General features: G+C 35.0%; 1 protein-coding gene across 3 annotated transcripts in view; it reads right to left on the bottom strand.

Moving 5' to 3' along the window:
• The window catches only part of RBM26 (RNA binding motif protein 26), a 47,309-nt gene that overhangs the window by 9,707 nt on the left and 11,893 nt on the right, over positions 1-25,709 (bottom strand). The window contains exons 3-18 of one of the 3 annotated variants that reach the window (XM_084226005.1): positions 25,363-25,499; positions 24,370-24,458; positions 23,598-23,809; positions 21,775-22,035; positions 19,414-19,653; positions 17,772-17,939; positions 17,276-17,416; positions 16,151-16,262; positions 15,259-15,418; positions 13,710-13,874; positions 10,173-10,304; positions 9,108-9,179; positions 5,853-5,981; positions 3,646-3,720; positions 2,830-3,000; positions 1,865-1,969 (exon numbers count right to left, since the gene is read on the bottom strand). In XM_084226005.1, coding sequence (XP_084082131.1) covers positions 1,865-1,969; positions 2,830-3,000; positions 3,646-3,720; positions 5,853-5,981; positions 9,108-9,179; positions 10,173-10,304; positions 13,710-13,874; positions 15,259-15,418; positions 16,151-16,262; positions 17,276-17,416; positions 17,772-17,939; positions 19,414-19,653; positions 21,775-22,035; positions 23,598-23,809; positions 24,370-24,458; positions 25,363-25,499 — 2,369 coding nt within the window. The remainder of the gene's footprint in view (positions 1-1,864; positions 1,970-2,829; positions 3,001-3,645; positions 3,721-5,852; positions 5,982-9,107; positions 9,180-10,172; positions 10,305-13,709; positions 13,875-15,258; positions 15,419-16,150; positions 16,263-17,275; positions 17,417-17,771; positions 17,940-19,413; positions 19,654-21,774; positions 22,036-23,597; positions 23,810-24,369; positions 24,459-25,362; positions 25,500-25,709) is intronic. The other 2 variants (XM_084226006.1, XM_084226007.1) reach the window with 2 other exon arrangements.

Here is a 25,709-nt window from a genome sequence, read left to right as displayed (position 1 = left end):
AAAAATAAATTCAAGAAGTTACTTTAAGCTTTGAAAAACCCCTTTCAGGTATCTAATTTCAATGTTTACAGCAAGAAAACACATCTTTTTGAACCCAAATAGATCTACCATAGGACTCAAATATTAAATGAAATCACCACACTTTTAATAAATCCTACAGTGTTTACAAAATCAAGCAGCGATGGCATTACTTTAATCCATGTCAGTGATGCCATCCATGAGGAGATAATTTTCTTATGGCTTTATTCATTAAATTATTCAGATAATTTTATAATAGTATCTAGTTTGCCTTTTAGGTTTTTATAAACATAATCCTGAGGCATTTGGTTTTTTTCAGTTTTGTTCTTTGTTTGGGGTTTGTAAAGCATTTTAAAATGTTTAAATGAGTAATTCAGGGCATGCTGACTCAAAAAAAAAAGCTGTAAACTATTTGGATTTTCTTTCAGTAAGATCAGGGTCACCTGGAACAGAAAAACAGTTTATGAGTCAAAGAAACAACACATTAAATATTGTGGGAGTCAAAATCACAAGCACAATGTGTAAATAAAAGTTTTTAAAAGAATTTTTAAGAATATTGAAGAATCAAACATCAAGGGAAAAAAACCCCATTCCCTCTTATAATCTGTGCAAGGGATATATTTCATGCTATTCCCTGAGACGTAAGTGTGCATTACTGATGACCCTGTTTTTCTCCATCCATGTTTGTTGGTATTTGCTAAAGGCTTCAGAAATTTAATTTAAATATTACAGTCCTGAAAGAGCTCTTTTTTACCTAACTCAAAATACAAACGGACTTAGAGATGGAGTAGGATTAGTGCACTCAGCTATGACGTAACTTTATCTTAAATGCGCACCTACTTTTCCTATTTTATATGCCATTCAATTCACTTGTTTTATGAGATGCAGAATTTAAACAAGCTTTCAGTGCACTTACACAGTATTACTCACCATCAGAATATATACTGTTAACATAAGCTTTCGTATCATCTCTATTCAATTGGCTTGATTTATTAGCAAAACTATTTTCACAATTACCAAAGCTGCATAACGACTTAGCTTTAAAGTAAGGATTTAATGCAACTTTGCCACACATGTGCACTGTATTCGTGTGCAGTAACACATAAGACATGATCAAACTTCATTAAGACAAGAGCGATTTAAGTGACACAGCAGCCCTGCTTAAAAAGAAATAAGATTATCAAGTGATTCAAGTAGATATTGCAAGAAAGTGCAATGTAACAGAGAATAATACTCACAATAATCATAATTTCTCAAAATTAGACACACATATGAAGAATTTTTGTACAGCCATCTCTATTTTTTTTCAAATAAAGTACTTGAAGAAAAAATTGTGTTTCTACACATTGAATACTTCTTCAAACACTGTATTTGCTTTTGTTAAGTTCTCCTCTTGAAACCAACACTGTAATAATATTACTTTTGGCATCTCGGGCTTTTTGATTAATCTCATTAAAAGGATGCCAACACTTAGGAACAAAAGATTAGGCAGTATTTCCTAACTTTTCTGGGTCAAACACAAAACGACCTTCAGGCAACAATTTAAAACCACTCCACATTCTCAAGAAAGCAGTAATACCCACAAATCTATAAAATATCATGTCATCTACATAGTTACAGAATTTAAACAGATGAGCAATTGCAATTAGAGACAATACTATTTCTCAATTCCACTGCAGTAGAGAAAGTGTTTTTTTAAAACATTATTGCTAAATGTCCCCATCTACATGCAACTTAATAGTGCACTCTGGATAAAAATAGTTCATGATACAATATGCAAGCTAATAAACATAAAGGAAAATATTTGAATAAAAGTTTATTGCTACAAAAGAAGACACAAACATACTTCCAGCTGCAGTTCTGTATATTTTCGTCTTAATTCAGTGACTTCCTCCCCAGCTTGCATCTTCTTGTATAAATCCAGTTCAGTATCTAGTAACTCCTTCTGCATCTAAGAAATTGTTATGGTGAATTAGTAGTTCCATGGTTCACATTCTGTACTAAGGAAACAACTGTTCAATAAAAAGCTGTAACTTTGCAGGTATACTGCCTATTACACTGGGTTTCTACCACCAAAAATAAACAAAGCACAAGCTTAGGAGCCTTCATGGCGAAGTAAAACTTCCATCTGAGCTTTGTGATGTCCAGCCTTTTAGACTACCAAGCAAAGCCAAAGCTAATGGAATTTTTTCTAAAGATACATACAATAAAAATTCAAGATGTTATGGTGATGAGAGAAACTAAAAAAAGCCAAAGGAAAAGTACTTCTCACAGGTAAAATCCAAATATGGGCACCTAGATCACAAGTATAATCTTCAGTCTTAAAAGATTACTATATTAAAAAATTTCTGTGACTCAAAGAGACACAGGAAATTACATACCAGTACAGTTTGTTTTGTGAATAAAGCCTGACCAGAAGATATTTGTGCTGCCTAACTATAATCTTTTCGCATAAGAGATACTCTTTTCATAATTTCTATTCAAAATTTATGAAAGGAATAGACTAAACACAAAGCACTGGACAAAGTAAAAGAAAGAATCATAAGATTTTTGATTTGGTTTTTTTTTGATCTTCTCGATGATGCAGTATCTGTGTAACAGCAGATACAACTTTTAGATACAACAGTATGGTTTTAAAACTAACTATGCTCCTTTGATAAGAAGGCAAAATAAATCTCACTTCACTTCAAAGATGACTTAAAAACTAAACCAGTTTGGGTTTTAAATACTGCTAATGGGACTACTTATTTTTATTCTTCTGAAACAAACATGTGAATTCATCTATTAAAAAGCTGACCAAAATTTGAGTACCTGAGTTTTAGTTTTCATGCTTTTTAAAGAAGTCCCTCCTCCTGGTGATACACCTTTTAATTCATCCTTTAACTTGGTAATGCTATTAGTCAAAATTTCCAGTGTTTTCATGATTTCTGCTTTGTCTTCTGACTTCATGGCTTTATTCTTCTCCAACTTTGAAATCAGCATCTGTCCAGTTAAGAAAAAGAAAAGTCTTATTACTCAGCAACCACTAATACAGACTTGTTTTCCAGTGGTCATTGTAACTTATGGAAAAAACAAATACTGCCTTTCTTTTGCTCTGACCTACAAATCAACATATAGTACTTTCAACAGGTTGTATAAATGAAAATCTTTGAATGAATCTCTGATTAGTTTCCAAATAAACATCTGATATTTCCAATTCACTTGGACAGATTTGCTTAACACACTTGAATTATTTCAAAATTTTATTCAACTTAAATGACACTTTGGTTTTTTTCTCTTCCTAAGCCTAGTGCAGTCATGCATCATTTTCTACATCATTCTCTCCTGCTCTTGTTGAACAGAACTCAGGCTTTCCCCTCTCCCCAGCATATGCAAGCTGCTCCCAAATTAGGCAATATCAATTAAATTTGACATAAATTGCATGAGATTGTAGGGTTTTATTTAAGTGAACTAACAGGACAAGTTAGATCTAAACTATAAACTTGAAATAATATGATAATGCCATTCTAAGAGAACACTTATTTTATAGACTTTTTTTTTGTTCATTCTTACAAATTCTGAAATATTTTAAACTGAACTGAGATTTTGTAACTGAATTGGTGACTGTCTTTAATACCAGTATTTTACCTTCTGTGTTTCAATGTGCTTCTCCAAGATTTCTTGCTTCTTTTTCCTCACATCTTGTTGAAGTCGCAGTGCTTCCTAGAAGCATAAAAAGATTACAGAAAGTTTCTAGACTTTGAAGCATTAATGTCAGAATAATACACTATCCCTGACAACTACACAGTAGTAACTTACAGTAACAGGGTAAGAATTAGTGTCAGGAAATGCAAGATATTGATATTTCCAACTATGTTTTAGAATATAATGCATCACCAAATTAAAGAAAGATCGAATTATCTTTTTTTACTTAGATCTGTGCTGGGAAGACTTTATTATTGCTCACATATAAAGTAACACTTTACACAACTCCACTGAAAGCTGAAAGGCAACATATTATGCTACCTCAAGAGGTACAGCATGCAAGTTTTAAATGTGTGAGCACAATTATTTTGAAAGCAACTGTAAATCAAGCCCATCAATTAGAAACAGTCTCCAGAACTTTTACAAGTAAAAAGAAAACTTTTTTGAAGCATCACCCAAAGAAAAGCACCTCTTTTGTGCATGAGCTCTCTAAGTGGGAACCAACAGTACAGCTACTCCATCTGCCAACAACAGAACCTTGACCAGGCAATGGGCAAATCAAAATGAACTGAAACTGATCAGTAAGTGACACTACTGCACTCCGAATGAGAAGCAGGATGAGATGCCACCCCTGCTGTGCTCAGAGCCTACTAATGGTGCTTGTAAGAAAGCGGTTGCTTCTTGTTCTCAAATACAGAAGTCTTAGACAGTAGAAAACCCTTAAGAGCTTTGATATCGACATATTTAATGGAGTAGTAGAGGAGAGGCAGAAGATGATCAACTGGGATCAATTTCAAGTGGAATATCTTATACCAAGATTGTATATCCACAGCAGCCATAGAAAAATTAATAGTATTCAAGTTTCTGTATGTCTTCCCAAATACTGACAAATTCTACTGCATGAAATGTTAGTTTTTCAATACAGTGTGCAATCATTTTTCTGAAGGGAAAGGGAAGGTAAGATAATGGGATGAATTTGAAAAAAAGCTAGGGAGACAGGAGGAAAAGAAGGGAGTCAGTCCCACAAAATAATGTTTTTCCACAAGTACTAGTATATTGTAACAGAAATCTCGGAAGGCAGGAAGGAGCACAAGACCACATGGAAAGGGACTCAATCGCTTAGGCACAACTTCAGTGTCTTCTCTCAAAAAAACCTCCACAACTGTTATGATGAGTCAACAATTTTATTACAAGTTTTTTGCCATTTTACAGGCATTTAGCAACTTAACTTGAAAGGTAAAGGCTCTAATTCTAAACACATGTGTTAGGGGATAAACACAAAATGAAATCTCAAAATCAGAACTGCTTTCTATAAAACCATTGGAAAAATTCACGTGCAGCTACAAACTGCTAGTTCAAATTACATTAGACATAAATTACAGAAATTTAGCAGTACTTGGACCAAAATCTTCAACAATTACACTGATTTCAACACTTGCATTTGGAGGTAACCTTAGTATTGTATTCATAATTTGTGGTCAAAAAACAGTAAGGCAAACAATGTCCTGTATTTACTTTCTCTAAATGATCAGAATAAACCTGAAGAAGGAGCTTTGCTGTGCTCTCCTGAAAATTCTAAGCAAGCTAAACTATAACTGAGTGACCTATTAAGTCCACGTTTTTATTGCATTTCCTTTCTAACATATATAAAAAAGAGAAAGACTAGCACTAGGTAAAAATAAAAGTGGGTGCAGAAGAACTATAGCTTAGAATCAACAAAATGATGCAGAGTCATAAAATTCTCAGTTTTCTTGGAGAAACCATTTTGGTCACACGTACAAAATACACTGAGAATAGAGGCCAGTTCCAGAATAGGTTAAGAGAGAAGAACAGTGACTATACTATACTCCCTTTCACTCACAACAGACAATTCATACCTCAACGTGCAGATTCTGATTCCAGGAAAAAGTGTTTCACATTTTGAATTTCTACAGTTTTAAACCTGCTTACACTGCCTGAACATACACTGAAAAATAACAAAACAATGCTGAATTTTCTTGTAATATGTGGGGGAAAAAAAAACATTATACTGAATTTAATCTTGCAACAAGTTTCATCTATGTTCTTGAGATGAATATACATAGTGCTCTATCTCTAGGTCACAAGTTCCCAACCTAGGTCCATTTTAAAAAGAAGCATATTTAATTTACCTGTTTTTTCTTCTGTGCTTCATTAGAGTCTAGCACGGAAGTGGAAACAACAGGCAAAGATTTCTGTGCTGCCTTCAAAGCAGCAGGGTTGTACACAGTTTTTGTCAAGCCAGTAGAAGTAGATAAAACCTATAGGAGGAAATCATTTTATTTTTTTGCCAGTGAATTTCAATTTTTTAAAAAACCCGCATGAGTGCTTAAAAATATATGTGTCTTTTCTTTTGTCTCCTTTGCTGATATGGAATCTAAAAATTTGGTGTAGCAATTATATTTGGAGTTGTTGAAATTAAAACAATTTCTGAAGAGGCAGCACTACATCAGATATGTAAGCTATCAACATCAGCTTATAAATCCTCTCCACTGAGATTTCGTATGCACTTCCAAGTTTCAAATACATAAATATTTATGTATTTGAGCATAACTATGGAAACAGAAGATTGATATTTTTGCAAGAGTAACTGTTGCTTTTGTGTTCTGAAGTCTAAAATACAGTATTTCATGGCTGCATGAATTTTCCAAGCAAAAGTTCTACATAATTTTAGAGACTAAGGTCCAACGTAGAGACAACAGTTTCTTTTCATATGCAGTTGGTGCAAAGTAAAGCTTGCACAATCAGCAAGAAGTAACTCAAGAACAAGGAAGTCTTCAACATTATACAGCACAGGAAGAGACTCCTATGTCTCTCTGTTCTCTTTCCTACATTTGTAATGAGGTATGAAATTTCTCCATGACTTACTGAGAACACCGAAGACTGTTTTGCAATCTCCCTAAAACATACTATGCACTTCTTCACAATATCTGAAGATTTGAACTGTTTTCTGAGCCTGTTCCTGAAAGAGTTTTTTTGGTATGCTAATATTGAAAAATACACAGCTAAGTCCTAGAGATAATACAGGTATCATCTTGTCCACCTTGTTAGCAAACAGAAGAATTTATGTAATTGGTATGATTTCCAGGAGTTTAAAAATACTTTCTATCTATGTGGAAAATTAAAAGATGCATGCAGATTCTATTAGTCACCATGCACTCCAACAGCAAAATGCCCACCAACAGGAAGGGGGTAAAAAAAGAGACAGACAAGAAATAGAAAGGAAGAAAAGACCAAGAGCTTTGAAGAATTTACAACAGGAACAGTTCATATAAACCCTTTGCACTTCAGTGTGATATTATACTATTTCTTCCCAGAGTGAAGTGTTTTCAAGAGTACGGAGTGCATAGAAAACAACAGCAAAAAGAAACCAACACACGTTATGAGATACTATAGAAGGTGGTAAAAAATTCTCTAAGCAGGCCATTACAAAGATGAAGGATTTTTTTTGATAAATCTATTAAAGAATATTTAAGTATGCATATCTGAATCATACAGTTTCTATTACAAAGTAGCTTTAGGACAGGCTACAAGACAAACAAACAGAGGATCAAGCAAAGACAAAAATATTGACACATTCCTCTCAGCCTGAACTGTCTTCAGGGCAGAGTGAACCACATCTCCTCATCTCCTCATCTCTTTTATGTAGAAGATGTAAGGAGAGAAGCCACATCACCAAGACAGACAAGTCAAAAGCAACACTAAGGTCTTCTAAATCCCTTAATACTATTCAAGAGAAGCAATAGTGTGAATAGCGTGCATCTCTTCACAAGTCCACAAACTGTAAGTCCCTATAGAGATCCTACAGAGTCTCACAATGACTGTTTTAGCACCTTTTCCTCCCACTCTTTGGGAAGAATAGCTACCTCTTTTTTCATTGCAAAGTTTTTGTCAAACTGGGCACTCCATCAGGCGCAAAAAAACCATCTAGGACATGACACCTCTATTTTTTGACAGATGTCAATCATTTTATTTCTAATGGTTATAGAATACAATGACTGCAAACTAAGCAAGATATTTCTTTGTAAAGAGGTAATAGTAGGTAAAAATAAGTAAAATCAGGTTCTAGAATCCTACTAAAAATGTCAAAGGAAACTGCTGTTTCACATCCAGCGAACAGCCGCTCAGCAAAATCACACCTGTACTATAAGACAACAGAACAGAAAAACATTCTAGCATAATATTTACTCTTTGTAGAAAAGTGTTTCAGGATAACTCAACTCTTACACAGTGAGGAAAAGTATTTCCATTCAAGCTGCAAGATGAAGCTGACTTCCTATTTCTAAAGTAAGCCCGTATTACCTATGTAAAATGTAGATCAGGAATACACAGTAAGGTATTTATCTGCAACTAATTTAGAGTAGCAGAGGAGTGGAACTAATCAAACTAACAACAAAATACAGGCAAGAAGCCTTGATCAATGCAGTTAGGAGGACTGCTCGGCTTGAAATTAATCAAAGACACATTCTCTAATATGACAACTAATATTATCAACTTCAAGTATTGTTGCCTTTCTATGTTAAGTATATCTGGAGCGAATTTTACCTGTTCGATGCCACTTAATCCATCAACTGCTATACTGAAAAGGGGTGGGAGGGGATGTGTGTGGGGAATTATAGTGGATGCTTCATTTATTTCAGGTCAAGCTAACTCCCAATAGAAAAGATATATACCTAGACAGAGGAATTCTGTTAGGAGGTAAAACTTTCTGTGTTTCTACTACAAGTTTTCTCAAACAAATGTTAAAAACATTGGGGAAGCCTATCCCCTGAAGTGCCAAATAGATCTGGAAACGTGCATTACAAACTTTGCTACTACAGTAAACACATCAACTACTTTGTATTTTGAAAATTGGAAACACTGGCCAAAATACATAGCTCATAACCACAATTCAGACGCACCTTTCCCCCCTTACCTTTGTCCTTTCTATACTGATTAATTTCCACCTTTATCTTTTCACAAGTACTGCAAATTGTAAAACCAAATAAAATGGTAAATGTTTGCAGCATCATCTTTTAAGGGGCACAGAAGACCAGAAACATTTTATAGAACTGTGTTCTACAGTGTCATATGTAATGTTAAAATTTATTTATTTTTAAAATTTATTTTTGCATACCTCTGAACAAGTCAGGATTATGGAACATATCCAGTTTTTTGTATGACTGAATAAAAGGAAACTGATAGATTAAAAAAAATCCACAAAATAGCAGCTTTTGTCCTTATAATAATTTAGCCATCTGCTGAGTTTTGACTTATTATACTTCCTAATACTAATCCTTCACAAATTGTTTAATTCATAGTTATGAAACAATATTGACACAAGGGGTTTGAAAAAAAAATTAATTCTACTGAAAATAAATATGAGAGAATATGAGACATTTTCTTACCTTTTCAGTTGTTGGAGTAACTGGCTTTGACACAAAACCCAGTCTATCCTTCACAGATAATTTAGTCACATTCTAAGAAAACAAAGCATAATTACAGTTCAAATGTACACTACAAGCACTAGCAATTTAGAAAAAATATTTAATAAAATCATAGACTTTTAAGCAACCTTAAAAGAAAAATATTCAAACAATTGATAAAATTAATTTTAGATATTTGATTTTTCAGTTAATATACATCTATAATTGGGTAAGACAAATACGAAGCCAAATTTGGAATCAAAGATTATCCTACATATTTTTTGCAAGAAGTTCCAGACATGCTAGCTGGCAGAGGATTATCTGCCAGGCCCTTTTAAATACACTACAGATCTTGTGTTCTATAATCTGCTATTTGCAGATTACATCTGCATCACATGCAGAAAGTTGTTTGAATTTAAATTACAAATGTGTTCTGATTTGTGCTGGACTTCCTTTACAGAGGTAAAACCAAAGCAGCAGCATAATGCTAATAAGGAAATGTTGCAAATATAATAAAACATTAAAGACTATTTCTAATGGGAGTAACACACCAGATTCTGTCATTATTCACACTGGTACTGTGGTTACATTCTTCCTTTTATTAGGGGAAAGAAACAAATTCTACAAATTCTCCTAGATACAGAGCTTCATTCTCTAATGATTTTAGGTGTTTAACAGATAAAATACATATACAAAGAAAAAAAATTAGCTTTTAGTTCTTTGGATAGAGACTCACTTTATTTTGAAATCTGACACCAGCAATCTAACACAAAGATCTTGAAACAGTCTGAAAGCCTTTCAGTTTTTCTTTTTAAACTATGAAAAAAGCTATAATACTAAAAAAATTAAGCACCAGGCTCAGGTAAAAAAGCCAAATATCACTGCGTTGAGGAAAACCTTAACAGGAAAACACCACTAACAATGTAAGCAGCAGCACTCTGAAGTAGTAAATGTGCACTTGCACCATAGAAGTAACTGGTACATTCATACACTACAGAACGTATTTCAGAAAGAACAGGCAACTGAATTCCTCACTATGACACAAACCTGAGCGACTTCTGTGTTGGCACCCTGTGCTTCTGCAGGTTCAATATTACTCGCAGGTACCGGGCCAAGCCGCTCCTTCACCGACTGCTTCACTACAGGCAAAGTGGGCTGCTGCACTAAGGGCTGGATCACCTGCAACACCACCCCAGCCCCCAAAAGGCACAGCACAAGATTAACAACAGAAGGCTGCTAGTGTGTCATTCAGTTAGTATACAATGAAATTACAATGGAATTTATGTTTACACTTCTTCCCTTCTGTCATTCACCTGATGGGATAAACAAGCACTTCACGAAATTTATTATGTTATACTGAGTATTTGTGTAGCACAAGTGGCAAGAACATTCATTCTGCACTTACAACTTACAGAAGTGACCAAACAACTGATTTATTTCTATTAATTACATTTACTCGGCCTAACTTTAATTCTACCTATTAGAACAAAATAAAATGTAATAAAGAGGTTTTCTGATTCCTCTCACAACTCTTTCACCATCAACTGTTTAGTTATGAAAAGACAGAATATAAACTTGTATCATAAAGACTCTCACTTTTTACAGTGACACATCACACTTTTCATCTCCTAAATGTTTAACTTGGACAAAATAGAAAAGAAAGTTTATAGAAACATGCAGTCATGGGACTGAAGAAAAAGAAAAGATAGTAGATAATCTTTGAATCTGCAATGGATATATCCAGACAGCTAACACCTTTTTTTTCCTTGAACAAAAACATTCAACAGTTAAGATCAAAAAATATGCTTCCAAGCAAGCTTACTGTCATATTTATAGCTCTCAGAAGGTCACCTAATCCATTTCTCTCCACTGTAGGGTAAAGTCAGTTATGCCATTACTGACAGTATCCATCTGCCTCGTTCTTACAAATTTCAGATGAAACAGGTCCTGTCACCTCTCTAGGCAAAAGTGCTTCAGCATGCTTTGGCATTAGAAAATGTTTTTTTAATATTTAACCTAAATCTCTTTGTGCTGCCTTTTAGGCCCAGAGCTTCCTGTTTTATCTGCCTCAGATGTGGAGCGCATATTATTTTCTACTTCTTAGCAGAAGCCTTTTATTTGGTGATTTATTATAGCTGAATCCCCCCATCTTTACCTAAGTACTTCCACCTCTCTGGAAATTCTACAGCAAAAAATTTCCAAAGTAATCCTGCTGATAAAATAGCAATGGTTAAGCAATTGTGCTGGACCAGATACTACTGACAGGACAATTTAAAAGTCAACTGACTTTACACTGAAGAAAATTCAAAAGCCTGTCTTGGTGCCTGATAAACAAAATCTGGTTGGATGCCATTACAAACACAGGTGAAATTAACTAATCCATCATTAAATAACATAACAAAAATCTTGAAAAATACAAGTATTTATAGTATATGAAGAGGTATAAAGTTTCCATATTACTCATAGATATGATACGAAATATTAATTTCAATGAAAAGAGAAGTAAATATTCATGCTCCTGAAAGACTTCTGAACAAAAAAATATCTGTTTACTGACTCAACAATTTAAGTTCTATATCTTGGGGAAGAAGAAGAATATAGAAGCATTGAAATTTTAATTTCCTGTTAAAAGGTTTTCTTGTTACTGTGTGCCTTCTGTTGCTTGTAACAGATTTCAAAATGCAGTCTGCTGACATATGCTGAATGGCTGTTCTTGGTGAGGTAGAAACATCTAATACTGCCCCCAGGACTAAGGGGAATTCATTCTCAAACCAACCAAGTTAACTTGCTAAAGGTGGTGTGATTGGAAGCTGTTAACACCACAACAAATTATGGGACTACTACAAATAAGAACTAAACAGATCGAATGCTTGTTTGGAAATATAGGGTTAATACTCCAATAATACTCTGAATAGCATAATCAGCAAATAAGCTGTAAGCACAGTCCAAGCTATCGTTTGAGTAAGAGGAATGCAAATGATGTACTCCACTGCCCTCTTCTGGATGAGATGAAAATCAAGCTTAGAAAAGAAATACCCATTTTGAGCAGCACTACTTTAGACAAAGCATTAAGGATATTGATAAAATCTAAAGGATAATAACAGGGAAGACAGTGAGATAGATGCTATTAAAACCGAATTTTTGAAGATAGAAAAATCAGGGCATTTCTTACAAAGAAGGAGAGAAAGAAAACTGTTAAAATGCTGTACAGCAGGATTGCCATAGAAAATCAGGTCACTAATTCTAAATGATGATGACACACACCATCAAAGAGAAAGTAGGGATTCTCAACTCAGAGCAGCAATTGAAAGAATCCCCTAACTAAAGTCATTCACAAATCAGCATATATCATTAAGTGACCATTTCTTCTACACAGCCTGTTTTGTATTTCTGAAGTGCAGAATGTGCTGTTCCACACTGATGGCAAATCCAATAGAGCAGGATACACAGACATTTTGAAGGACTTGCTACACCAGCCGCTGAGAAGGCTCAACTCAATAACCCAGAGAGCCATGGCAAACCCAAGATTCCTCTCTTCTGCTTGAGTACAGCCACTGCTGTACTGCTGACAAGTCTGATTTGGCTTCACACAAGTTACAAATCTACCCTTCACAGCAGTAATTGCTGTTGTATTTTTTTTAATGCTGCCAATGCTGCTACAAACATGACAACTTCCAAATGTGCCTCTGTATTTCAATTAAAAAAATGTAGATCAGAGTATTTCAGTTGTAACAATCATCTAGTCCAACTGTCTGGTCACTTCAGGGTTGACCAAAAGTTGAAGCACATTGTTAAGGATACTGTCCAAATACCTCTTAAAAAGAGTGACAGGCCTGGGGCCATCAGCCACCTCTCTAGAAAACCAGTTTCATTGTCTGACCACTCTCTCAGCAAAGAAATGCTTCATGCCCACTCTGGACCTCTTGTGAAATACCTCCAATCCATTCCCATTCTATCCCTGGCTATCATAGAGATCAGCTACTACCTCTCTACTTAAAAACATCCCTGATCCCTTCCTAGAAAATTAGACTCTAATGCAGTTCTTTTCCACTATTGTTTGCAAGTTCTTAGATCTACACGTGTATACACAGAGGCACCTATGTGTAAACCAAATTCTTCTGTTACTTTGTACAACAATACGCATGCCCAACCAGAAGGGAAGGGAAAAGGGAAAGGGAAAGACCAGAACTTCATGGAAGAAAATGGAGATCATCTTTCACGAAAAGAAATATAACTCTGCTGCTCACCAAAATAAATAAAAAAGCCTATGTCAATTAAAGCAAAATAGATGTTATTCAGAAGAGAGCTTCATCAAACCTTGCTTGACATGGTAACAGAGTGGAATACACAAAAAGTCACAGAAGGGCTTTCCTTAAATACCTTTGGTCTCACCTTGCTAATCAACTGCTGAACATTGTATATCAGGTCAAAGAATTTACAACTGAAGAGTGACTTTTGGAAATTAATTACATGAAGTAGTCATTATTTCAAAGGGACTTAGTTTACTTGATATTAACAGTCTCTTAAAAGTGTTTTGAAGATTGTTTTTTACATAATATGCTAAAACAGACTTAGATCCTCTACCTTCTGTGTGGTAGTCTGGATTTGTGGTGCGCTGCCTTCTCGATGCCAATAAACTTTAATAAAACGATTATTTAATACTGCTTCTGTACTTGATATAGCTTTCTTTGCTTCCTCATGGGTGGCAAACTGAATAAGGGCACCTTCTGGATCACCCTGATATGCAACCTAAGATTTAAAACAGAAGAACAGAAGTTACCACACAGAGGATTCTCATTTGTGTCTAAATTATCATTAAATCATTAGCTTTTAGACTTAGAAGCTTACAATTTACACCAAACCCCATACGTGTCATTAGATAAATACTTCCCATTCATGAGCCCATTTGAAAGGCCTGGTGTCAAAATCAACCTTGAGTTTACGCTAACAAATTAAAGAGTAGTTTAAAAAACCTCAAACTAACCAAGTAAAGCAAAACCCCCAGTCAACCAGTATTTCTGTTTGCAAATATGAGCAGTTGTTTGAAAGACAAAAGGAAGAATCAGCAAGTAAAGAAAATTACTACAAAAAATGCAGGGGTTAGAGAGCAAATGTTATCTAATATTAGAGCTAGACAGCAAAGTTCATTTTGATTTCCCTCCTTTGAGCATTAAGACATCATTTTAGTTTCAAAAGCCAAGACTATATATATTCTTTGCAAGAAGAGCATAGCTTGCAATCTCCATACACATATCTGTCTCTCCATACACGTCCATGTTTTACTTGCCTTAATGAAAAATATTGCCTGCTAATACACCCATATTCTTAGGTAAACTACAGAAACGCTTAAGAAATATTTAATAACAATTAAGAGAGATTTAAAATCCCTCCAGTGTTCAGACAGGCACAGAGTGTTTATTCTGTACTGTATCAGTATGTACAAAAATATTGCTGCACTTCTTCATTCCAGCCCTCAGTGCAAACAAGGAAGGGTTTAGCAAAATGCATGGTAGCACCTGAAACTTGTTGATAACGAAGCACGGTGAAAGGTCACACTGAGTAGCTTAGAGACTGGGTATGAAATACTGACATTACACGTGCAGCCTGCAATATGCAACATCAGCCTAAGTCGGCCCTAATTCTTTCACTGCTTTCCTCTCTCTTTAATTGCTTATTGGGTGATTCCAATAAATCACAAAGTAATTTTAAGGGACAAACAGTCATTACCATGGAAAGCAATTATGTCACAGGGACTGCTTTCTGGATGAGAAATGCAGGTTTTCCGTATTTACAATTTATCTCTGAATATACCGAGCGTTTATGAGAGCATATCCAAACTTGATTAAATGGGCCAGAAAAATCCACGTGCAATCAATTTTCAATGTTTTAAACAATGTCTCTTAAAAGCCTTATCTCTGAGGAACACATTTGTTCAAAATCTAAAGGATGACTAGAACATTTAATTTCTGCTTCTTCGATGGCAATATCATTAAAAACAATGAGATCTTGTTTAAGAAAGTTAGGAAAATAATAAAGAATTTCAGGGAACCAGGGAAAAAAATGGCATTCTTCTTTTAGCAACTACCACTGCCTTTACATCAAAGCATACTGCTTTCTCTTTGTTGACTCTTACCTGCAAGTTGACTAAGTTTCCAAACTTACTGAAGTGCTCATTAAGTTTGCTGATGTTGTTAAGTTCTGGAGGAACTTTTCTCAATTCAAGTTTTGTATTTTCATTTCCAAACTGCACTTTCTTCTGGAAACCTGGACTACTTGTTCTGTTAAAATTTTGCCTGCAACAAATAAAAAATCAAGCCAGAAATCCATAGCAAACTAGAAAACACAATGTTAAATTGTATTTGCTTACACAGAAGCATGTGTACGAGACACAAAGATCTGCAGACTTAAAAAATAATACAATTTTAGAAGAGTGAAGGAGAGTACAGGGCACACACCCATTCAATTGCTATCTTCCCCACTGATACTCTCAGCATACCTCAGCACATAAATCTGTGAAATAATTCATATCTATTTGCTCATGTCAGTGTAATTCCTGACTTTTACATTGCTTCTTTCCAAAAACTGTTTATTAGCTATATAACTACTATTTCAAGGCTTTCCTCAGTCCCAGCAATCTCTTAAAATCCCTTCCAACCTTGCACCCTCTGGTTTTTTCTCAGTAACATACCTGGCAACTCAAAACAAAATAGCAGTGATAAAATTCACATTTCACAACTAAAATCAGTCATCTCGAACAACCATCACCCTGCTTCTTATATCATGCCAACTTTCAAGGAACAGATCTTCGTATCATCCAAAACAACTTCATCTATCTGTATCCTACCTTTGATAGAAGACAGTCAAATAAATACATCTCACACTATAGTATGACTTACTTTAGTACCATCAATGTACTCACAGTTTCACTTGCTTGCAATTTTTTTATATATACATATGTTTCAGATTACAGTAAAGCAGTTAATGAAATTTCATCTCTTAAGCCAACACTGTTAACAGTCACTCACTTGTCAAACCAAGTCTTCTTTGTAGGAACTCCACCATCCCCTGCACCAATTGTTCTTTTCCTGGATTCAGCATCTACCACTATTCTCATACTACTTTTATTAGGAGGTTTTTCTGTAAATAGATGAGAAGATTTTACTTTTTTATAATTTATTTTCTGTGCATTTGTTTGTAAAAAAATATTCTGCTCACACTGAATTTGCACTGAAAAGCACAATTGTTTATTTTGAAATTACTATGATTCTTGTTCTGACTGAATCAAACCTTGGTCACAGACTTAACTATCAACTGATGTTGTGACAGATCAAAATAGCTAATAGCACTCATTTTGTCATTGTAACATCACACATACAGAAAACAAAAGAGGTGTGACAGAAGGCATCTGCCTCGAGATGACTGTGCTCTGATTCACAATGATTCACAATGTCCCATGCAATACTCTGAGGCTCACACCACTCCAGCTAACACCTCCATTCTACTATTAGATGGCACACACAAAAATGGTCATGATAGGAAATGCATAGTACTCCAGGGCAATAACACCTAGGAGCAAGATTTATGGATGGACTGGGAAAGGAGTCACTTTTGCTGAAGAACAGGAATCACACTGGGGGACTCCTCACTGAAAATACACCAACAGAAACATAGTAAGATTAAATAGAAATACATACAAATGCAAATAAAAACCACATTAAAAATGGTTTTATCCCTTTTCCATTCTTATTTTGTGTGCTGCTGCTTCTTCTCAGGACCACAGGAACTGTGAGGTTAAGATTATTCATGCATAAAAATGCTACCAGATAAAAATTACTCCCTCCTCTAATAGCAAAAATCATCCTGAGATTCAACTATAGAAACATTAACATTTTTCTGTACAAAAGATATACAAAGTGACCAGTTAGTACAGCTAAAGGTAAACTGTGCAATACTCTAGTGAGAGATTTCATTTTACCTGCAAAAATGCACACACAAAGCAATTACAGACATAGTTCCCTATTCAACTAAAAATCTCTTAATTCCAGAAGATTTTAGGAAAATGCTGTATTTTCCAGTATTCTCTGCAAAGTTCCTCAACCTGCATTAATGCAAGAAAATCAGCTAAACTAAGTATAGCTTTGAGAGCATACCTCTGGGTGGTAGATCCATATCACCTGATGTGAGTCCTATCAAATTTGGTCTTTGGGCATGTACTCTATGTCTATACATAGGTCTTGAAGTATTTGTTATACTTGGAGCTTCTGGATTATAGCCATCTGTGTCATACGTTTCTGGTAACAAAAAAATTGTCTAATTAAAATAAATTGCAGTTAAAACCCTTAAGGTTTCAGATATAATAATTAATTTAATTACAAGATAGAGTTACAATAAAGGAGCTGTATAACCACTATCATAAAAAACCATCATGCCAAGTTTTCTGCTTTAACATAATAAAAATATTACTCTCCAGTCAAAATTCACACTTTATATGCAAATTTTACGTTATGTCTTGAACTAAGTCTGAAAAGAAGAATGTTAATTTACTGTCACAATCTATACAGCACAAACTTATTCTCTCAAAATATGACATTATAATCTCTATAAAGTACAGTATAATATGAATCAATGTTATTCTATTTAGCAAACCTTGTGGGCAAAGCCTCAGTACTACACCTGCTGTAAAAAGAGAGGGTGGAGCAGGAGGCGGCTGGTGATGAATACCCGTGGTAACAACAGTAGGAACTGAGCTGGTTGCTGAGTTTGGGGGGGCATCCATGCCAGCAGGCTGCAGTGGTGGAAGGGGAGGGGGTGGTCCTGCCAAAAACAAAGGAAAACGCTGCATTCATTTATTATCCACTACACTTTCATTACACTCCCCTCATAAGGAAACTGATCTGAAATACTTTTAAGGTTATTTAAGAAAAAAGGGGCTGAGAGGGCACCCCTGCAGACTTGATGCTGTACCACAAATTCACATGAAACCACCCGCAACACAAATGACTCAGAACTTGGATTAGACTGAAAAGCATTTGAATCATTTAACATTTCTCCAAACACCTTCTTTCTACAAGTAAAATTTAATTGCTAGACTAGTATTCATCTTTACCAAATTAAGCCCTTAAAAGCTCAATAAAAGCTGATCAAAGAAACAAATTTTATTTTTGAAGTAACAAAAGTATTTTTTAATATTACAAAATGTGCTATGATGACAATAACTAACTTGACTGAAATAATTTTTCTAAACACTCAAGAAGAAACCTTCAACTCTAATGGAACTCTTCTTAAAATTTGGTTGGTTTGACTTTTTTTAAAACAGGTAATGCGACTCTCTCAAAGCTAAACAGTCAAGCCTGATCTTCAATTTAATCATTGACAAGAGTAGGTTTTGGAAAAAGTTATAAAGTGATATATCTGAACTTGTGAACCAGATCTGAAAATAGCATGTAATGCAGAACTGCCCAAACCAGAGGAAGTTACATTCTATATTAACTGAAATAAATACATTCATTCATATCTTTCTTAAATATACTATCAACTGGAAATTTAAACAGTTTAAGAAACTTCTAAGCAATATCAAATAGCAATTACTCCTGAATAATTTTATGAAGTGGGACCCGTAAGTTAGGAGAAAAAAGAGACAAAGGAATAATCACATAAAACTAACATAATAACATAACAGCTTTTAAACCACACAAGGCAACTCAGCACTAAACTTTAACTACTTTATAAATGACAGCCAGGCACATAAGTTTTCATGTAATTCTTAGGGCTTCAGCTGAGGTACTTTCCAGTGAAACAGTAAAAACAACTGAGACTTCTCCTTAGTTACTTTACAAGTTTAGTTTTAAAATTAACCTCAAATGGTATTTTCAGGTATAAATTTGATGCGGTCATGAATTATCTTTACTTCTATTACTATGAATGAAACAGTAAGGATCAGTTGTTTCCAGGATTTTCCCTTCTTTGACAGTAGTCAATTTTGGACAACTTCTATAATACTCAAGGAACTGAATTTTGTTATGTCATGCTTCTGCTTAAAAACAATGAAAATATTATTCCATATTAAAGAGTAGTCACTCTTAGCATGCAGCATTCTACAATAACCAACGCTGCAACAATTCTCATCAGACAGAATAATTTTGAAGTAAGCTATGCCACAGTAGAGCACTGTTCAACTTTACATAATACAGCTGGGATTCTTCAAAACGGCTTTTTGCACTGCATACAATTCAAGTAAGATCCAGGCCTTCCTATAAAAGAACCCGTGGGTTTGATCTTTTTTAATTACCTGTTACAGGTGGAAGGCTAGGTGGTAAGGGGCCTGGTGGTGGTACTGGAGGTCTAAGGTTAACAGGAGGAGGACTGAGAATTGGTGGAGGGGGAGGAAGTCCAGGAGGAGGTGGTCCTTCGACAACAGGGGGCTGTGCTGGAAAAGGTAGAATGCCAGGAAGATTCACATCTTCTACCACTACTGGATCGCTTCCATGATCAAAAGGGCACATATCTCCTCTCATACAGAAACCCTTCTCTGAAACATCAAAAAGAACTGTTGTCAGTATTCAGCTGTAGCTCGATTCAGGGTAGATACAAGACATTCAATATATAATGTGGCAGTTTGTAAATTAAGAGCTCCACATACCAGCAGAAGCTTAGATTAGAAAATGAAATTGTTTAATTTTATTTTTAACAATCAGCACACACAGACATTGCAGAAACTTGCTAGGAAAAAGTGTTTAATTATTCTGCACTGTATTATAACAAATGGTGAAAGCAAAGAATCAACTCTAGATGTCATCACATCAACAAAATCAATTTGTTTCTAAGCAAAAAGTGCAGATGCTAGGATTGAGAAACCCCAATCAAAAGTCAGAAGTTAATATTATGAAATTCCAACATGAACAAATTTACTTTTTTTTTTTTTCCTCTTTTGCAATTGTTTCAGGAAACATTATAAACATCTGCCATAGTTTAATGTGGTTACATAAGAGCAAAATTTGTTATTTACATATAAGATATGCATTTGTAAATATTAAATATATATAAATAAAAATGAATACACATACACTTTTTTTTTTACACACAAGTCAAACATAGGAGGTCAGAGGAGGGCCACAAAAACTAACAAAAGCCTGAAGCACCTTTTATGAGGACGGGCTGAGAGTTGGAGCTGTTCAAACTGGAGAAAAGAAGGCTCAGAGAGTGAATTTAAGTACTCACTGCAGCCCTTATACTTCAAACTTTTTGGTGGGACATGAAGTGATAGGACCAGGGGTCACAGTTTTAAACTAAAACATGGTAGATTCAAAGCAAATATAAGAAAAAGAAATTATTATAATGAAAGTGGTTAAACAGTGGAAGAGGCAGTTTCCAGAGGAAACAGAGGAATGTTTCCAGAAAAGCTGGAAACATTCAAGGTCATATTGGAGTGGGCTCTGAGCAACAAGATCTCATAGAAGACGACCATGCCTATTGTAGGGATGCCAGACTAGATGACTTTAACAGGGCCTTTCTAGCCCAGACTGTTCTATTACTATCTGTTTAGCAACAGTGTCCACAGAAATGACACCAAACTACCAGTCAGTGCAATACAGGGAAAAGGGTGAAACACCCTCTGGTAAATAGGAAAGAGGAGTGCCCACTTCCTCAAGACATGATGTGGGGAAGCAGTATGCATTACCTCATCTTCAGGAAGAGTTATAGAGCACGTGAAATTGAAATGTTGAACAAAAACAGAATTTCAGCAGAGCGTAAGGTTGAAAATTTGAAAGCGCAGATAGGAAGAGCAGTATGATGGAAACATGTAGCCACTGAAGAGAAAAAACTTCAAAACAAAATGACACATCCACAATTCCACTTGCTCCATATTGCTGTCAGGTACACTGGCAAAACTATTCTTCATCAGTACAACTCTGCCAACACTTGAAAGCTCAGTTTCCCATTTTTTTTTACTTAAAAAAATTTTCTAATCAGAGTTCTGAATGTAAACTGGCCTAGAACTTAAAGTCCTCATTGTGGTACGCAATAAAACAACAGCAAAATCCCTCAGAAGCAACTTCACAGGAAGATTTCAACCCATCTGAGCTCACAGGTTGACTGGCTGAGTTTAGGTAAGGCACTGCCAGCTGCAGCAGCCTCTTGTGTATATTTTGGCACAAGACATTTAAAATGAAATCTTAAGACAGAGATAAGTAAAAACCTAGCCAGTTTTAAGAAACACCTACACAGAAAGAAATGAGCCTGGGAAGTTTCAGCTCTAGACCTTTCTAGTTAAAAACTGTCTGTTAGATAGGATAGAATGAAATAAGATGAGATCAGTAAGGTGCCAACCATTTTCAAAACCACCACATACAGTATTTGGTTGGAACATGACCTAAGACAGAAAACCTGGATAAAAATGGATTTTTTAAATATATTACTTTTAATTTATACAAAATAGTCCTAGCAAGTAAAAAGTAGACAAACACTAAAAGAGCTGTCTGAAGTCAGTAAGAAGTGGTAACATGGTAAAATTTGCAACCAAGAAGTGTGCAATAGAAAAACCCCACTATACTAGAGAAGATCAGAAAAAGAAGGGTGAATTACCTCAATCTTTTCAGAAAGGGGACAAACATAGCTGCAGGAAGCAATTAAAAAATTAAAATGTACTTACCATCATAATCTCTACAGCGTTTCTTTGGCAGCGGAGGTCTTCCATAGGAGTTGTGGTCCAGCTGCTCTTCATGGAACTCCGACCAACTTTCAGTAGTGTTATTTCCATGATGAGCAGGAGCAATAACAGTAATAGTACTGCTCAGTGTAGGGACAGGGTAGTGGCCAGATGAAATATTTGTCACAGAAGAAACTGGAGTATAATTGTTCTCTAATGGATCTGTTCTATCCATGTCATATTTTGGCTTTCCTAAATCCCTTTCTGTAACAACAAAATAAAAATAAAAATTATACTGGATAATTTCTTATCTACCTTTTCACCAGAAACAGCCACTACTCTCTAAGTATCCTTACTCCACATCAACCCACTACATATACACAATAATTGAAATGTTTTACAGGTTGCCCAAAGTGCCTGTGGAGTCTCCATCCTTGGAGTTATTTATAACCCAGCTGGTCCTAAGCAACCTGCTCCAGTTTATTTGTTTTGATAAAGGTTATTAGACTACACCACCTTCAGAGGTCTCCACTAACCTCAACTATTCCATGATTCTACATTCCAAAGGTTTAATCAGAAAAATAATAATCTGTGAAGTACATAGCCAGTCCCTGGGCAATTTTAATAACAGATATATCCACAGTAGAGCAGATGCCCTATTTAACTTCAGGCAGAGTACATCTTCTTTAATGATCCATGTAAGAACTTCAGATATTAAGTTTTTTTTTTTTTACTAAAGGGAAGCAATGGCAAGAAAAGGGTAACAATGGCTTGAAAATACTATAAAAGTTACAAATCTTTAACATTTCAAGACAATGTTATTGTTGTGTCTTCATTTCGTTGATTTTCATTTTCTGCTGCACTCAAATGCACATATTTATTGCATGCAAAGCTTTGCCTTAATAGGTGAAATAATAATGCTTGACTGGTGTGGAACACTCCTGGGCAGATAGAGCAAGTAAAATGACCTTTTATTCTGAATACATACAAACTATTCTCTTCATTTTCTAGTATTACCACCAAGACAAAAGTAAGTATCTCAATTAAGACAGACTCGTTATGTCATTACATAAGTTAATAGACTTAAATAACTCCACATTAAAGGAATATTATGAAATGTCTCAAAGATGGCTTTGAGGTGTGGGTATCATCATCAGTGTGGATAAAACAGGCTTTTCTTCATGCTCTAAGAAACAAAGCTTTCACTCTAAAATATTGTCCATAAGGTACTGTCATTTCAGTTTGTGTAAATAATCCTTAAATTAAGATTTAATCATGTTGTAGTCCTTTAGTTAAACTGCTGCATGTCATTTAATTTGCTTGTTAATAAGTTGTCTGGAAAATATCTGCTCTCATATTTTCCAGAAATCTGCATTTCTAGTTTTAGGGCTGAGCTACCAAGGGCTGTTTTACAGAAAAAAAATACACAGGGGAGTTCTACCAGACTGGTTTTTACCTGTACATTGTTAAAGACAGGACAAAGATATTAATTTCTGTATCTCCCTAAACCAGATTCTGAGTTTCCTAAAACTTAATGAAATGGAAATAACTTTTATTTTTCTGCCTCTCATGCAACAATGCTTAAAAGTGGCCAGCACAGCCACCTCAATACAAAGATATTAAAACAGAACAGAGGGTAATGGAGGAAAACAAGAACTGAGAACACAATCACAAAAGCCTCATTTCCACAGAAAACAAAGCTAAATCTGAATAAAGGAACAAGATCAATAGAGGAAATTCTAGTACATTCTGAACACAGTTTTCAAGTTTAGTTTCTAAATTTTGTAGAAAACATTCACCGTATTTTAGAGACCAACTGTTGGTACCTCTGCTTCGCGTTCTGCTCCGGCTTCTGCTCCGGTCTCGATCACGGTCCCGTAACCTCTCTTTGCTCCAACTCCTACTTCGACTCCTGCTGTAGCTCCGACTCCTCCCTCTCCGTCTGTTGTATCGATCCCTGTAGGAATCTCTTCTGGGAGGATTTCGGTCATAATCCCTCTTCCGAGAACGTTCATCTTTTTTCCTTTCATCACGGCTTCTAAACATGAAATATAAGATGTTAATTACAAGACTTATGAAGCCGTAATTTGAAATCTTAACTACTTGAAAACTTTAAAAAATGTCAATGGAAAACTAGAGAAGAGCTACAAATTGTATGTAACTTATGGCTACTCCTTTCTTCTCAGAAGGATTTATTCATTTTATTTTTACCATACCTACAATTTTAAAACATATATAAATTTCTGTTTCTGCCCAATACTGCATATTTCCCAAGTCGGAAACACCAAGACTTATTGAAGGGAATGCTTCAAAATCAAAACTCAAACTCAATATCAAGCAGAATAAATACTGCAATATAAACCATAAATCTAACACCAGAATTACTCCTATAACTCCAAGGGTAATAGCTGTGCACAACTTGAGACACAGGTTACACTGACACACACTTGCCACTTAACTACATATGCGTAAAAGCAATAGAAGCTTTCTTTTCAGGCTTATTAGATGACAATACAGAAACAAAGTATTTAATTCAGCAAAAAATCGAAATCCATCTGATTACTGATATAATACAAGGAGTTAAACAAAACTTTTTACCTGGTGTCTCTGTAGCGAGAACTTGACTGAGGAGGGCTGTGATTTAATCTTCTAGAGAACTTTTTCTCTCGCTCTTCCTCTTTAACAATCTGAATTCAAAGCATAGATATTAGATCAAAACATGAGTACACTAAAACGCAGACTTCTGCATAACCAAATAAAACCAAAAACTCTGAACACTGAGCAATCAGCAGTAACACTGAAATTAAATATTTTAGTCTCTAACATAACAAGAGAATCTTCGTAACATGTTTATTTCTATTTCTAGGAATATTCAAATCCCTGTTTGAGATAAAATAAAATAATCTTTATGGTGCTGCACTTAAAATACAGCTGCTTTTACTGTAGGTAAACAAAAAATCCTATTAAGGCTTTGGGAAGATTTGAGAAAGCATGGATGTTCAACAACCAATACCAAAGTCTTTCTTTCATCAGCAGCTTATCTAGTTCAGTTCACACTTAAAACACTTTCCCAGAGGTGAACTTGGGCTGCTATTGAAAAGCAAAAACTTACTCTTCTGGCTCAATGAACAACATTAAACACTTGTGACAAAAGGATGTTATCTGCATCAAGCAGCTGAAGGAGTGAGAACTGCAATTTAGAATAGCAGCCTGGATTTATGGAGAATTAAAGTGCAGCACAAGCACAACAGCAATTTTAACCAGAGAACTAATGCAGGTTATACTGCAGCTCCTACACTACTAAATAATCTCATTTACCTTTGCCTCAGCAAAACCACCTTGGTTTTCATTAGAAACACCCACTTGTGTTAGAAAAATCACGCAGCAGTGCTCAACGTGCCAAGCACAAATCTTCTGACTTATTTTAACACTGTCATGTAATTATTAATAATATGATTAATAAACATAATTATTGATAGAAACTATAATAAATTGCTAATAACTATTACTAATAAACACTATAAAGTTGAACATAAGCAAATTACATGAATGACGAAAAAGATGTATGTGTAAATTAAAATCAATGCCCACCTCTTCCTTTTTTGTCTCCTTTTCTTGGTGCTGAAAAAATTCTACTTTCAGGCTTCCTGATGATGGCTGTTCTGGTGGAGGTAGGTAGCTTTTTGTATTCACAGCATCAAACAGTTTTTCCACAAATATCTGAGTTTCTAAAAGTAAGGAGCATACAAATATCCATTATAAAAAACCATGGTTAACATTTGCTTTAAAAATTAATAAAGAAATAAACCCAAAAAACTCAGACAAGCAACCAAAACCTGCATTCAGCAAAAAAACCAAAGAGTATTCTCTTTAAATACTGCGTCCCTAATTTATATTTTAAAAGGACATTTACAGAGTCAAAAAACATGTCAATAATG

The sequence above is a fragment of the Fringilla coelebs genome (genome assembly GCF_963513975.1).
Source record: "Fringilla coelebs genome assembly, chromosome: 2".
Classification (NCBI taxonomy): domain Eukaryota; kingdom Metazoa; phylum Chordata; class Aves; order Passeriformes; family Fringillidae; genus Fringilla; species Fringilla coelebs.
Note: the sequence above shows the minus strand (reverse complement) of the source record. Positions and strands in the feature narration are given on the sequence as shown.